Here is a 16,293-nt window from a genome sequence, read left to right as displayed (position 1 = left end):
TTAGTCAAGTGTGTCAAATGCAACAAATACTTGGATTTGGTGTTTTTAATTCTGAATTAAGAGAGAAAATGAAGAAATTGTTGCACTGGCCGAAAAAGTCATGCACCGTGGTCGAGGGTGCTCTCTGCCAGTGCTCCATATTCCAGGCAGTGGATGCGGAAATGATGATGGTTTAAAAGTTAGTTTGTGAAGTTTGTGAGGACGAAGGCGTAGTGGGGGTGAGATCGAAGGCATCGCGACGGCGACGTCGTCGGGTCAGTCAGTGTGCCGGCGCTTATCGACCCAGATAGGCTGACGCTGCTGCATTTGACAAGTTCGACCACGCGTTCGCGGCTCGGACCAATGCGGCCCTCATAGACACATGTACGAGACGGCCAGGTAAGTTATAGAAATCCCTTATCATGTCGTTTATTTAACACACATATCGTGTTACAAACATTCGCAACGGGAGTCGAAACATCATTAAGTCTGTTTTGTAAGCTCATGCAAATTGATGGCCGCGACTGAAATTTCAAGACACGATCTTCAGCTCGATGGCCAAAACTGGAAACCACACCAAATACGTCTTAAAAACGCGAAAACTTTTTGTGAAATATGGTGCAACCATGTGGCTTTTTTTTAAATAAGTCGAAGGACTAAAATCCTGACACCACTGTATTCTATTAGTTTAGAGTTTTGAAACACCTGTGACATTTGGGAGCTTTGGTATCGATTGTATTGCGGTAGTTTATGACATTTGAAGATTTTTAGACTGCATCGTGGTCAGTAAATTGTACGAAATTTTATTCTTCATTCGTGATAATAAATCACAAACAGGTTGATTTAGGGGATTTATTTATGAGTACGAACCTGGCCTAGAGCGCTAATTACAGATCACCTGTATATGTAATTAAGGGATGGTTCTATAGGTAATTGGAAGCTTGCATGCACAGCAATTTTTATCGAATTTATGTGATCTATGAACGTCCCGAGAATCAATGAGGGCAACCACTCACAATATTGATCATTATCAAACGTCATTAATATTAAACAGAATAAAATCATTTCTCTACAACTCGCTTGCAATTCTTACTTAATCAAAATTTCTCGCCAAGAGAAATGTCCAACATAAAAAACGTCGAGTCACAACGGATCACACTGCAGGTTTTATTGTATAATATCACATAATGTTGTGATGTCATCTTAGTTTTAGTGCCGTAGTTATTAACATATGAATGGGCAGTCATACCGCTGGTTGTGTACAATTCAATTTCCGAATATACGATTTTATACCAACATTAAAAACATCTAAACATCGATAATTATCTGTAATGTCTCTGTGGTTTGTATTACGAAATAGAGAAGGGGTAATTTAGAATATGAAATCTTCATTAAAGCAACATGTTTTATACGATCACTCCATCATCAGGGGGTGATTACCGTTAATAGAAGCAGGGTGGACTTTATAATTTATTTATATGGTCAAAACTGTTTGTTATCGAAGAATAAAAGGCCAGTAAGAAAGGAATTTCATTGTTTTAAGTTTTCTATTGAAACTAAAATAGCACTCGGCAGGCGTTTCATCGATCAAGAGGAAATTTTAAGTTGCAAGTAATGGGAACGAAGTTTACGCTTTGTATAATATTATCTACTTCAATTTACATTGATATGAAATAATATTTTGACTGGCAACAACACGGAAATAATTACAACATCTTACACAACTTCTAGTTTTGGATAAGTAAAAGGGACTTGAGTTAGAATCTTATCGTTCACTTAACCCAAATTTCATTGCAGGTATTACAGCCTGAGGTATTAATTACCGAAGAATAATTATATAAACACTCATCAAAGATTATAAATAATGTGATAGTGGCCTTAGTTTCTGTTGTTTTCTATTCAAATTAAATCTGTTTTTTTTATTTCGTGCTGGATTTATTATTTTATTAGAACCATTTGGGAGGAATGGAAAATATCAATTTAACTGTCTAATTTACTTTCTATGAAATTGGTCATGGGATCACAGCGATACCTGTAAGGTACTATAGACATTTATCATCGACCATGACCATTAACATTCAGTTGTGTCATGGATGTTTATTGAGGCTGTCGTCTTGGCCACAATTTGTCAATCACCGCCACTGATTGGTTACAGTAAAAATCTTTTGTCTAGATTCTTTGCAGAGTTGAAAATTAAATATTGATGGAAAAACAATATTTATTAAATAAAGGATGTCTCTTCTCTTTCTTGTAATTTGACGTAACATAGACTGGTTTTTATATAGAGGCTAACAGCCTTCTTGCAAAAAGTTACATGAAATGTAGTTTGAAAAAAGTTTTCTTTCTTACATTTTATTATCAAAACTATGAAAGAATTAGTTTGGGCTTGTTCAGTGCTACTTATTAGGTAGCAACTTTGATTTGGTGCGACTGTTGTCACTGAATAATGGATAGTCTATTGTGTTACAAGATGCGATAATATCCGTAAAGTATAAAGTTTTTGGAGGAGTGGAATTTGATTTAAGTAAGCTTAATTAATAACAATAGCAATTTGATTTATATCTTGCAGTTGTCCGAAAACTTTGTTTAATATTTATGTTGATTGTCTTAGTTCAATAAATGTTAAATGATATAATAGGTGCGCCTGTGCATACATGGTTATTGTTTGATGGCTAATTTGGAAAGTCGCGTTCATAGGGCCAAGTATTTACCAAGATGACTGTTGGAAATTTATCCATAACAATGAAGCAAGTGAAGTTGTTTATTTGATGTAAATTAAATCCTCGCTTGAGATACGGTTTATGTCTATGCAGTGGTGTGTATGACAGTTGTACTTGTTATCGACTGTCAGCAAGCTTGTCGATGAACAAGTGCCACTTATGAAATATCAAAGTGCTCGTCCCCGATAGCACCGATCGAGTCGGTGTAAAATGGAAAAGCAATTTTTGTCGAGCTTTTATGAATGGGCGTTGGTAATAAAAGCGACTTTTGCACCTCATATAACAATAAACGGTTCTATCTTTATTTATTTATCGACACCGCCTCGGCAAACACGGCGCGAGAGAGTTGGTGAAGGCTAAAATAAAGCCGTACAGACCTTGCAAAGGAGAGAATCGGTAATACGTCTTATTCCAGTGTTACAAGTCAATGCAGCCGACAATGAGCTTTCTAAGAAATCCCTGTACTGTCTCCAGGTGTAAAAATCAAACAACACCTCCAGTTTTACAGGTAGATTTTTCGGTTGTAAAAGCCAATTACGGTGCTCTACTAGGTCCGGGTGAGGAACAACCCCAAATAACTGCCATTGTGCTGTTTTCTCAAGCAAAATTAAATACAAATTGACGTCAATCGCACCGTCCTGCTAACAGGTAGTGTACCTGTTCACATTCCGGAACTAACACTGAGACTTGAAATTTTACCACTGGGGCTTCCCGACACTACGACCATTCACTAATACGAATAATTTATTTGATTCACAAGAATATTCATTGACACTTTTTGCTCTTTAAATCAATAAACCAATGTTTACCTACTTCGAATTTAAATTCAAAAATAATATTTTACAGACATTTACACTCACATTATCATTTTTAATTCATTACATGCCTAATGCATCACTCAGAATAAGACTTTATTAATAAAAATGATGACAATAATCTTGTTTTTCAGAGATTTTCATGCATCTATATATAAATCAGTCAGGAATGAACAAGTGGTTAGTTAGCATAAGGATGTTAGATATCAGAAAATTACAAGAATAAATCATGCAATAACTCGGATTTTTATTTATTTATTTTTTTGTTTTTAATGTCTTTATGACTTCCTTCCTAAAATTTGTCAGTATAAGCACTTAATAGATTTTTTTATTACATGTGTGTTTGTCCTTTGTGTTACTAAATCTCTAGTTTGTTTGTTTTGGAATGTGAAACAATAACAAATTAAATTCGTACAACCATTTTCATGTTAGTTCTTAAGTTACACGCCTTCTGTATAGGTACTTGATGGTTACATTTGTTTATTTTTTTAATACACTTTGAAATTTAATTTCCGACCATTTTATGTACGCGTTTTTATTTTAAGAAACAATTCACACAAAAGTCGTAATAGCAATAACTGTACAGTAAGTATTACATGTTGAAAATAAGTAGTTATTTCTTTTTTTTCTTTTTATTTGTAATTATTATTGGTGTTTTAACCGTGATCTTGTCAATATCTCTTCAGTTATGAATTTACAATGAGAGATAAACTTTAAATTACAAAAGTATTACTTAGTTAAAGATGTATTTAAAAAAATCCTTTTTCAAATGTTTTGACTGTGATCAAATTTTTGGTTGTAAATTAACCAAGAAAGCGTATTTGACATGGTTTTTCACCATTTTTATGAATTGGAAAAATTTGCAAAATTTGCGGAAAAAATATAATGGAAAATACTACAAGTACAAAAAATACTGTGATTTGCTATAACGTCTTTTCTATTAGAGACATTTATGATTGATTTTATAAAACATTTAGCAGTCAAAGAATATAAAAAGTTAGTTCTTGTGATTATTTTTTTTAAGTTTTGTGAGAGCCATATCTGGTGGTGAACTGACAGTGACAGAAAAGACACTTGGTTAAGATAATGAAATACATGGGCGTGCATTTTTTTGTTCAAAATTTTCTTAGCTGTCATTTTACAAAAGTTTGCAATCGGGTGAACGCAAATGAAGACCAAGCCAAGTAGGGAAAATCATTTAGATGTATGTAATCGGTAATCAACTTTTCATCACCAGCGATAGTAGCGATGAAAGCAAATTTTGCTTTAGTGATTTTGAAACGAGGATTGTTAAAAATTATTTTCATGATTCGTTAACAAATTAATAATTTGTTCATCATTCTCTATCTTTTATATGAGTACCTACTTTTTATAATTTTTTTAAAAGAATAATACATTTTATTAAGACGCCTGTGATCAATATTTTTATAATAGCTACGTTTAATAGTAAATTCAGTCATTTTTGGCAACGTCAGTTCGCCACCAAATTTGGTGCTCTACTTTACCTTGGATGAATAAATTATTGTGGTTTGAAAGACGATCACAGTCACACAGGAACCAAAGTGTTATATCTGATGTTGCATACGACAAACACATTTGAAAAATTATATCTTTCAGAATTCTTTTATTCGTATTCCCCTTTTTGAAAGAAACAAAGTTATGTGAAACAATTTATCGAGAGATGTCAAAACTGAAATAAATGAATGAAATATTTCTTAAGAAGTCTGACACTTTACTTTTATGGAAATTAGTTCAAAAGTTTTAACATTTTTACATTCTTGTAGTCTGTGTGGCGATATACCAGTGAGTTGTTTAGGGAAATCCATGAAGATTATCAGCTTTTCATCAAGAGTTTAGCTTTGATTTATTATATTGCTCGGTGCAGTAAATGAGGAAACGCTGACATTTACGACATTTGGATAAGGTGATATTTGAGATAATTCCAGGTGGTGTAAAGTCCCTCCGTGTGGTAAATCGCTTTTTGTCATGCATGGTTTACTTACATCTAGGGATTACACTTGTCGTTTATCTGTTAACAGTTAACAGCATTAAAGTCGAATTTTATCGTCGTCGAGAATTACGCTGACATTTCTGCATATTAAAAAGCCGTTTCTGTATGTAATATCGAGCTCGCCAATCCACTGGCGCGCAGTGACCATGTCGGCAATAAATTGTACGAAATATCAGTCAGTCATGTGAGGCGGGTCCAGCTTCTGGTGCAACTCGACAGGTTTCTTTTAGCATAATCCATACGTTGGAATGCAAATTGCAAACCACTCTTAAAGGCGCAAGCCGCCGTGTTTTACCGCCCAATGGTATGCCTCGCCATCACCTCCAATTTTAATTAAAATAATTATTATGTTTGTCGTAATTTTTGTTTTATCTCGTCCAATTAAAGATCTCTCGTCGACTTCTTCCCACCGGTTCTCGCTTAATTCGCCTTAATTCGAGCATTCGTGTTAATTTGAATAAGTGACAGCCTATTGAAATAAAATATAGAGGGCTTCCGAAAAACCCAAAAGGTAGGCGTCAACAGCTCAAGAACGAGTCGAAATGGTGATTGCCATCTCAGGTATTTGCAATATCTGTAATAATATACATTTTGCACGAAATCTTGAGCACGGACCGCCCATTCAGCCGCGAAATCGCACAAAGCGGCCCAAATAATCGTAATCAAGGGGCTTTAGTTTATCAACCGCAAGGGAATTCTCTTAATAAAGTCGAACTGTTTCTCTTGAACGACTTGGGAACATGAATAATCAATGAAGAGGTAAGCGGGTGTTTTCAAAATACAATTTTATGTCGATCGGCTACATGACGGTCTTACAGGTACTTTCTTCTCAAGCAATAAAACTTTTTGTACACCTTTCTAGTTTGTAAAATAAGGGCTAATAAAATACCGAGCTAAAGACATGCAACTAAACTTATTGTTGACAACTTCTTTTACTGCACGACTACCAACCGAGTTTCAAATTTTTCCATATTTTACAAAAAATGTTCTGATGTAGGAGGTTGTATGCATTGCTTTAGTGAATGTCGAATTTTAAATATGTTGTTTTTTTTAATATTAAAAATTTTTTTGACAAATTTTTTTCTGTAACTAAAGGAACAGTAGCTGATAGAAAAAGACTAAAGTGTTTTTTTTTGTACAGACATTTTTAAGAATAGTAACTTTTGTCTTGGTTCAATAATAATTGTAGAGGTCTATGAGAAAGTTTTATAAACGTCAAATGTGGTATGAAATGTGTGGTCTCCGCACGCATTTCCTTACTTTTGATACAATTTACTTTAGATAATGACGGAATTTGTGGCAAGAACAAAAATAAGGTTTAGAAAATATAGTAATTTGAAAGGAATGCTATTGTACTTTTATTTACATACCTACTTAAACTACATTGTATACTTTTACTTACAAACAGTAGTTACATGATAAAGAATCTCAAAATTTTAGTATAAAAAATGTCAAGTACGTACTACTTCGTAAAAAAATTAGTTCGAGGTTTACTAAAATAAAAGGTTTATTCAACAATAACTTAATCAATACAATGACAATTAATATTGTTCAACTGTCGGAGACATTTTTGTCATAGAGGAGAAGTTGTTTTCAATTAAGATAACCACAATATTGTTCATAAGTAATTTCATATTGACATTCCATGTCGAAATTTTATATGACGATTTTGTTTATTCTTTCCTGTTTTATAGCATTTTTAATTGCATAACAAATGTTTCTAGTATTTTTATTCTATTTATTTTTTTCAACTTGTTATTTTCTGTAGATATCTTAAAAATAAGTTAAAACTGGTGAACCTACAACCCGGAGCCCGGACCCCACATGAATGCCATGAACTCTCTTTATTTACGTAATCCTTGTTGTATTTAGGCGCCAGATTTCGCCTTGACGTATTGCCCTTGACTTTTTAATAGTCTCTAATATTGATTTTAGTTTTTTAATCCGGGAAAAACTACACGAAATGTAAGAGTAAAGAGCGGAGGTGTAAAGCTGCTCTAAGTAGCGAGAGAATTATCAGATCACAAGACCAAGTGTTTTGCTATCAATCACGATTTAGTCAAAAATTTTCATGGATTAAGTCACGCACTTATGTAACTGCACTTTTATCTCGAAATTGGGTTGTCACAACGGAAGTTCCTAGTATTATTTGATGTAGATTCTTTGCCCGGAACCTGGAACAAAAAAATCAGAGTTAAATATGCTAGAATGATGAAAATAAATATTTTGTTTTAAAAGTAACAGGTACAAATCAACACGTCAATGCAAGGATAGTACACAAATTTGTATATGTATGCGTGTGTCCGTGTATGTATACAAACATATTTACGGCTACAGAAGTTTTTTCTGAGAAAACGTCCTGTAGCAGTAACCTTCTAATATGAATGCTTAGACAAACACTTTTAGCGGTTTAGGAGCAGTACAGTGGACAGCCGGTGTTGTGTACTTAGCCACCATCACTGTTTGTCGTCGACATTCCTGAGTCTTTGGCCACTACGTTCATTCTCAAACGTTATCATCAAACAAAAGCACGAATTTTGAGAAAAAAATTGCCCGAATGAATGAATTACATCTTACATCGTCAAAAATGTCGCTGTGTTTACGTTTTGGCGTGTTATTTTCGTTCGCGAAACCATCTATCATGAAACTTCCTATATACCTGAAAAATCGGTTCCGATAAGTCAGCGGAAGGAGTTGTTTGTGGCGCGCTGCATTCATAACAATACTATTGAAAATAATGACTTTTTAAAGTTATGTAATAAAAGCATTTGTTTCCTAGTCTAGACATGGCGCTTCTTTCAGCAAAGTCAATGACCACAAGATGCCGGTCACCTGAAAGTCGCAAACACCGGCCCATACTTCAATAAAGTTCGCAGGAGGCGCCACGGCGACGAGCTCGCAATTTCGGTTACACGACTTTTGTTATTTTTGCTCACTTTCAACTTGTTTCTTTCTATACTTCTCGTCATACTTATTTTTCTACACGAAAGAAGGATCAATTTTTCGTTGGCTGAATTTTCTTTATGACCCTGTTATTGGAAGCACGATTTACACAAGCTATTCTGCTGCATTTGCCACAGGAGGGGCATGCAACGCGCTCTCAACCCCAATCTCGGAAGTGCTGAACTTTGATAGAATTTTAATATATCACAACTCTCCCAGCAAATATGTAAAAAATTAATCTTTTTTTTAAACAGTTCAGGTAAATAGGTAGCTGGAACGAATAGCAGAAAGTTACTGTCGTGAAGGATTTTCGTGCATATTAAGCAGATGATTAATTTTATTAATGACTCCTGGTATATCGATGTCTGGCCATGGAGCGGCATTTCCTTGGTGAGGCTTTTTCTCAGGGCCGTCCTACCTCACGAACCTATAATTAAAGCTTTTTAAATCTGCCTGTATGAGTGTATATGAAATCATATCACGTACTAACACAATATCAATCAAGTTAAACAGTGGACCATCTAACATTTGCCGTGTAAAAGGTCGATTGAAATGCATTCGCTATGCCTCAAGAAATAAAATTGAAACTCATGAATGCCGAGGCATTTCATATAATATAACCAATAAATTAGATTTATTACCTTAATTAAACTTACCGGCCTTCATGCTCTTTTATCTAGATGTAATTTCTTGAAACTATACATTTCTTTACTACATTAATTACAAGTTCTCTACTAGCAAAGCTCAGTGCTTTGTGAACTTGTGATTGAAATTGAAAACACTCTTAAGGGTTCAACGTTTTTTTCTCGACTTTTTAATTCCATTTGACGTTAAAACCTGCTTTGGTTCGTTGTGGTGGATGTGAGTGACCGCTCTTCCCAGGTTTATCGTCGCAAGATTAGTATTTGTTTAAGGGTTTAACATCATAGCCGTGTCGGCTCGATTATGTGCATTTCTGAAGCTAAGAACACGACTTTGCCGACTGAAGATAGTGAGCGCCTTTTGACACCCTCACGTCATGTTTAGTTACATGATAAATGGCGTTTCTCACAGACACTCGTTTAAGAAATATGTAATTAAATTCTGCCACTCAATCCGAAATTATTTTTCGACGTCTTCTGGATTACATTCCTATTTGTAATAAAAAGGTGTTCATGCAATACGGTTCTTTCTATTTGTACGCATATCTACGAGGAACAATGAATCAATGATCTCTTACTTCTTCTAATTTTCAAGACTTCACGACAGTGTGTGGTTCTCTAAAAAGGTCTATTACTTTACAGTTTTTTCCTAACACAAAGAAAATTGATGACGTATTATAATTATATGGGTATTAATTATTAAATATTATTGACTTCAAAAGCAAAAACACTTAAGAATTCTAAATTAAATATGGAAATAAATTGTATACTAAAGAGTGTTTATTTTTTGGCGTCATATAGTTGGCGGTGATATGAGTGTGTTGTGAACGGACCACAATTTTTAATATGCCCGACGAGCTGTCAAATGTCAGAATAATAATTTTCAATAGGATGGTTCGTTCACAATCGAACTTTCATGGATAGCTTTGACACCAAATTAAAAAAAAAACACACCCGTTATATTCAGGGCTGTCACTCTTTGTACTAAACATTCTGCTATTAGATCAAAATGTTTTGTACCTACAAAAAGCTATTAATTACAATTTAAGCCACTTTTTTCTCAATTTTTGACAAAACAACTTCAAATTTTCGCCAAATATTTTCTTTCAGCACAACCAATAAAAAGTATTTATTAACGTCAACCTTTTTCGCTGAGCATCTTTTCGTTGAGTTGATTTCGTATTAAATTTCAGGAAATTGGAGAAATCGTTTTTATAGTTTAGCTATTTCAATGTTATAGCATAAAAAAGAGATATATCTATTAAGGATTTTGCAATCTAGCTGTATAAGATGTCGAAGCACTTCATTAATGCGGCATTTGGGGAATTTTGGTCAATTATTGTGATCAGATGTACGAGAAATCGGGCAGTGTTTCACGAAACGTCAGTGTGGCCACCTACGCCTGACCTCAGGTCAGGTGAGTTATACACCGTAGGTTCGGCATCAGTTCTTTTGATCAAGTACAATGTTGGCCGCCATCCTGAACAGCTCGTAAAAAGGAGCTGTTAAAATTCGATCGACATCGCGGCTACTCATTCCGAATTCTAACTACCTTGCAAAATCTCATTATAATAAAAACAATATAACTGGGTTTTTTTAAGATTTACTAGAAACTATAACACGGATGATTCACTTATTTAAAACTTTTGTTTTAACACGTACGCAAAATTTTCTTAAATTTATTGTTGTTTAGTGTTTACAAAGTTTCACTGATTTTTATGGAACTGTATGGAAATACCTGAGTTCCGGAACTGGCAACTCGAAAAGTAAATTACGCCAATAAATTTCTTAAGGAATTTAAATTGCATTATAGCAGATTCGCGTACATTGGGAAGGCAATAATTAAATTATTTAAATAAACAACTTTCACCTGCGAAGGAATTTCGCTGCTTCACTATCGTAAAATATTTTTGTAGACACTTTTAACGATTAAGAATAAAAATAATTTGATGAAGTAAATATTAGAATGTAGCGAAATTTGTTTTTTGGTTACGTAAAATTCGTTTTATGACTGAATATTTAACTCATAACGACTGGAATCAGAAATCTTTAGGACCAATTCTGAGGGAAAGCGGACCTGTTAGCTGGATATGAACAATAATCAAATATTTAAATATACTTAGGTATTTGAAGCTGTTTTGTTTACAAATAATTTAAAAGAGTAAATTTTGCTCAACATGTAAAAAAGTGGTTCAATGACGGAACCATGTGATACGATGTTTGTAACATTGAGTTATTGTTTGGTTTTTAAATTTAATTTCTGATTCAGGATGATTTTTAACGAAAGTGCGTCATTTAGTTGAAACCAAAAGTAAAAAAATCGTTATTGAGACGTATGTCGTTGAGAATCTCTAGTTTTGCTAATATATTTAGCGGATCTCATTTCAATATTGGTAATTTCCCACAATAAACAAAGAAATTATTATTGATTCAGTTGGTTATCGTCTAGGTGTCATAATTGCTACAAATTTCACGACCACATGAGAACTGTCAAATATTCTCCGAATAACAACAAATAAATATTTAAGGAAAACATTATAAGCTCTTTTATATCGTGTTTAGACTTGAGGTTGGAGTATAAAATATGATATAGAAAAAAATGCAGTGACTTGCAAATCAAGGATCAAAATATTTTTCTCGAGAAAGAGTGAAGACGATCTTTTCGAAGACGAGTGTTCTATGAATTTCTAATTGTACGTAGTATGTTTACAAATCATTTATCGAATGAGACAACCTCATGAGCGTGCATTCGGCGTAATAATTATGAACGCTGTAAAAATGAACATACGCTCACATAGTGTGTCCTTTTTTGTCGTGTCTACGTGTCGTATAACAACGTGCAACAAACCAACACGCGGTTCAGTTTAGATAATGAATTATCCGTGTTAAGAGGGCGGCTCTTGTTGAACTTTCATGGTGAATAAGTTTTCGAGAGAGCGTAATTGCTAGCTAATGCAAACAGAAGATCATGGCGCCTGGCAGACATCTTCCTCATTTGCACTCTTTTAAAGCTTACAAAAAAACACACATTTAAGCAATATTGCTTTTTTTAGTTTATTGTTTTATTGACAGATAACGAGACTATTAGCAAATTATGCAATTTAGATGTAATAATATGTGTTGCGAATTTTATCATTTAGGTAATTCTGAGTCGCTGGAATTCCACTTGGGATTCACGCACCTTCGTCAGCGAAATTCCTTCAAGGTTCATTGTACATATTTTTACATATCACAATTCTGTTTCTTGTTTAGTCAAAATTTAATTTTCCGTACAAAACATATTTTTACATTTTATCAATCTCGCAAAGTATCAAAATAAATTAAAATTAGCGCTTATTCATCATGATTGAAACATGTTATTTGGGAAATAATAACTAAAAACTGGTTTGTACTACTACAAAGTAACGTAAAAGAAAACGAAAGTGGGACAATTTCAAGTGAAGAACAATAAAGGGAAACATTTTTTTCTCTGAAGTTTATTGGACAAGAATTATTATTATCAGTCTATTTTAGTCCTCCCACCTAATCCAAAGTTATTGATCACTGCTACTTAATAATGAATGAAAACTGAGTAAATCACTAAAAAAAAAAACGTGCAATTCTATTTTTGTAACTGTAAACTGTAATAAAATAACCAGGATTAAATCAAAAAATTGTTTATTTGGTAGGTATTGGTTAAAAATTATAACTTTGCTTTTTTTGTGATTTGGGTTTTGTTAGAATTCAGTGAAGGAGATTAAACAACAAATTTGCTGGAAAAGTTCGTTTTGATGAAAGATAGTTTTCTAGTAAAAAGTGTTATACTCCATTGTTATTATTATTAGAGCTTTTATTGGATACTTATCTGTTGCTGTTGACAATGTATTTTCTCATCGAGAGTTTCCCATTTATGGTTTTTACTGTCATTAAATGAAATTACATGTCATGATTTTCATGATAAACAAGAAAGAAACGACAGAGCTAAATTTTTTGATTTAGAAAAACACAATAAGTATTAGATGTATTTTAATTTTATAAATATGTATTACTAAAAAGCAAGTCTTTTATTTTAGAAGATTTTCATTTACTGTTATTAAGTGTTAAAATTTAACTGAGATAAACTAACGCAGTTATTGAATATTTTTAGGTTTTTCTTAGATTTTATCTTTTTATCTTCTGATTGATATAAAAAAATGAACTTTAGTCAACTGCACTAAGATTACTTTTTTAAGTCGACTTTTCTCTTTGATATTTGTTAGGATTATTTTTAAGCTTAGTTTTTGATTTATTAATTGTTAATTTAATTCCGATCAAGTTTTGAATAATACATTGTTTGAATACTTAATCACAAATGCTATTTCAAATTCATGATTTATGAGGGTACACGTGTCATGTATTAAATTCGTGAATGTGATTATTGTCATCAGAGATTTAATAGACAAATTGCGCAATCTTAAGTACCTATCTAATCTTTTAACTTGTGCCATTAATTATAAATAAATCCTAGAAAATCTCTCTGTTTCGGTACTTTTTTCCGAAATTATTTTATTTTGTTAGGAAACAGCTTTCTGAACTTTCCATGGAAGATAAATGGACGAAGAATTTTTTGTACCTTTCATTTAGTCTCTTTCCTAAGAGTTGCTATTCCTGTTAGTGATTTAATTATTGTTAACAAGTATGAGATGTGATAAGATCAGCTAAGGAAACGAAGTGTTTTTAATTGACTAAGCTGCGGGATGTGAACCAGGGGCTATTAAATTCAATTTGTTTCATTTATGCAAGTGTTTTTTCTAAATATTCAATAGAAGCAAAATTATTATAATCAGAAGTCATTTTGATAAAAAGCGACATAAATTTGGCAATTTCGAATCGGCTTATTTCTTACCCAAAATTATAGTTAAATGAAATCCTAACCATCTTTGTAGGTATCCGATAGTCTCGAAGTCTGTCATTATGTTCATCAATTTCCATACATTTACACCTGCTTGACCACAAAATTCCAATGTTCGGCTTCAAGCTTTTTATTTTTATCGGATCATCGGAAAAAAGTCAAATTTTAACGCACTATTTTAGTGCTAGTGATGGAATTCTCCTTCGCAACGACTCGTATGGTAGCCATAAAATCAACACTCCTTAATTAATGCGATTCATTGCATTGTCTTTCTTCGTTGATTGGTTTATGCAATAACATTTGCGGAAGGAGGAGTTGCTAATTCTGGCCACACACAAAACAATAAATGGTTTCTAAATACGATACTCAAGTCTACCATGCCGAAGGAAATATTCCTAGCCAAATGTTTACAGGCTTATAAGTAATAATAACAATAATAATAATTATTAATCGTATCATCTAAAATATCTAAATCTATGTAATCGTAAACATAACGTTTTTATTAAATTTAGTAGATGTAATAATAGCACGGATTATTCTTTTTTTCTTATCGAAGAGCAGTTATGAGAAAATATTTTACAAATTTTTATGCAATCCAAATCGATAAAATATTTTTCACTGATATCTTACATCTATGTCAGAATCTGTTGCCAGAGGTTTCGTGAAAAGTGCACCGAAAAAACCATTAAAAACATGGATTTTTGTAATTCTTGGTTTTGGTGAGTGCTTTTGCTTGGAGATTTTAAATGTTATTTATTATAAGTAAAACTACTTATTTAAGATTTCTTTGAATTTCCTTAAATTATCCTAAATTATTTAATAAAATATTATATTTTTAAGACTATGTAAAAATTGGGAAATTTAGTCATTTATAAAAAATATGTATAAATAATTGCAAACAGAACAAGAAGTCAAATTTATATACAGGAATTTAATTGGGAGTGGACTGATGGCGCCGTCAGTAGTGACTAAATGACTAAGTTTCCACGAATCGGAAATTGACAAATTTTTCAGATAATAAACCTCACAATAGTGTACTCGTACAGTATACAGGTACACCGATAATAATTATCGTGAATAAATAATATTCATGAAACAAAATAATAAAAATAACGGCCCATCACAATGTCACAAGTTGGTGTTAGCCACATTAAAAAATACGTGTGCTGCGATTATATAACAATTATTATTTCTTAACTTTATTTACTTTAGGACGAGGCTGACGAACTCAAGATAAAGCATTTTTTTTTATTTTTACCTTTTGACGATAACACTGAATACTTTTACTAGCCTATGATCTGCAACAGACAACTCTGCGATTATGCACCGATAAAATTTGATTTTTTGACAAAGCTCTATAAATCTTGGCGAACCTGGGTCGACGTCAAGTGACAGACCACCTTGAAGAAGATGTTCTTCGAGCAGACAACGGGCAACCCGCCGAGTGACAGCTGTCGGATCTTATGTTCTTCAGTTTGCGTCGCGATTACTACGTCCTTCTTGTTCGTAAAACATTGAATTTTATGGCGAAAATGGCGCACTGTAGTGTTAAAAATGCAGACAGGCGTTGTTCCCGGAATAATGAAAAAGAAATCGACGACTCATGGAGTTTAACGAGGAAGTGTTGAGACTTGGTTAGGCTGTGATTTGTTTTGCATGCAGTTTTGAAAATTTCCGAGAATGCAACTTCCGTTTAATATCTTGATTGGTTGATCATCACTAAAACGTTTGCTGATACGATTCCAAATTTAGATTTTATTATTTAATGTCTAATGTTAAAATACCTGGAATTTGCGAATTTTGCGAAAAAATGTCCAAGTTCAAATAATTATTTTTAGTTTCTGAGTCAAGCAGTTGATTTCAAATCTCTTCCGATTTGTATTATCATCGAAGTAATCGCATTTTTCACATACATACCTACTAAAACCCTTAACAGGAATATTAGAAAAAAGCAAAATCATTAATTGATTTTAAGTGTAAATTGATAACAAAACATATCTGTACAAAAATCAACATACCAAAACTTAATTTACTTGAATTTAGAATTTGCACATAGGTACGACAAGCGTTATTAAACAAATACCTTTATTTTGTTATTTCTTTTTGATTGTTATCAGTATTCAGCATCATCAATTATTATCAATATGACAAGTAAATTCTCTCTACTTATACATGTGCTATTATTGGAAACGATCTATTTTCTCATTATTTAGTGTTATTTAAAAAAATTAATATCATAAAATTACTGAAACAGAAGTCTCTAAAAGTTTTACGGATTTATGGGTTCGGTGACAGACACCGATCGCATCAAAGT

General features: G+C 32.9%; 1 protein-coding gene and 1 long non-coding RNA gene across 2 annotated transcripts in view; one reads left to right on the top strand and one right to left on the bottom strand.

The window, feature by feature from the left end:
* Nucleotides 1-281: 281 nt before the first annotated feature.
* The window catches only part of LOC123007261, a 31,276-nt gene continuing 15,264 nt past the window's right edge, over nucleotides 282-16,293 (top strand). Inside the window, exon 1 of the mRNA XM_044402452.1 lies at nucleotides 282-378. Coding sequence (XP_044258387.1) covers nucleotides 362-378 — 17 coding nt within the window. The 5' untranslated portion in view covers nucleotides 282-361. The remainder of the gene's footprint in view (nucleotides 379-16,293) is intronic.
* The window catches only part of LOC123007262, a 53,870-nt gene continuing 44,449 nt past the window's right edge, over nucleotides 6,873-16,293 (bottom strand). Inside the window, exon 3 of the long non-coding RNA XR_006412859.1 lies at nucleotides 6,873-7,699. This is a non-coding gene — a long non-coding RNA (uncharacterized LOC123007262). The remainder of the gene's footprint in view (nucleotides 7,700-16,293) is intronic.

The sequence above is a fragment of the Tribolium madens genome, unplaced genomic scaffold, assembly GCF_015345945.1.
Source record: "Tribolium madens isolate multiple individuals breed KSU strain unplaced genomic scaffold, Tmad_KSU_1.1 Scaffold_3;HRSCAF=73;Tcas5.2_LG2, whole genome shotgun sequence".
In the NCBI taxonomy this organism is placed as follows: domain Eukaryota; kingdom Metazoa; phylum Arthropoda; class Insecta; order Coleoptera; family Tenebrionidae; genus Tribolium; species Tribolium madens.
Note: the sequence above shows the minus strand (reverse complement) of the source record. Positions and strands in the feature narration are given on the sequence as shown.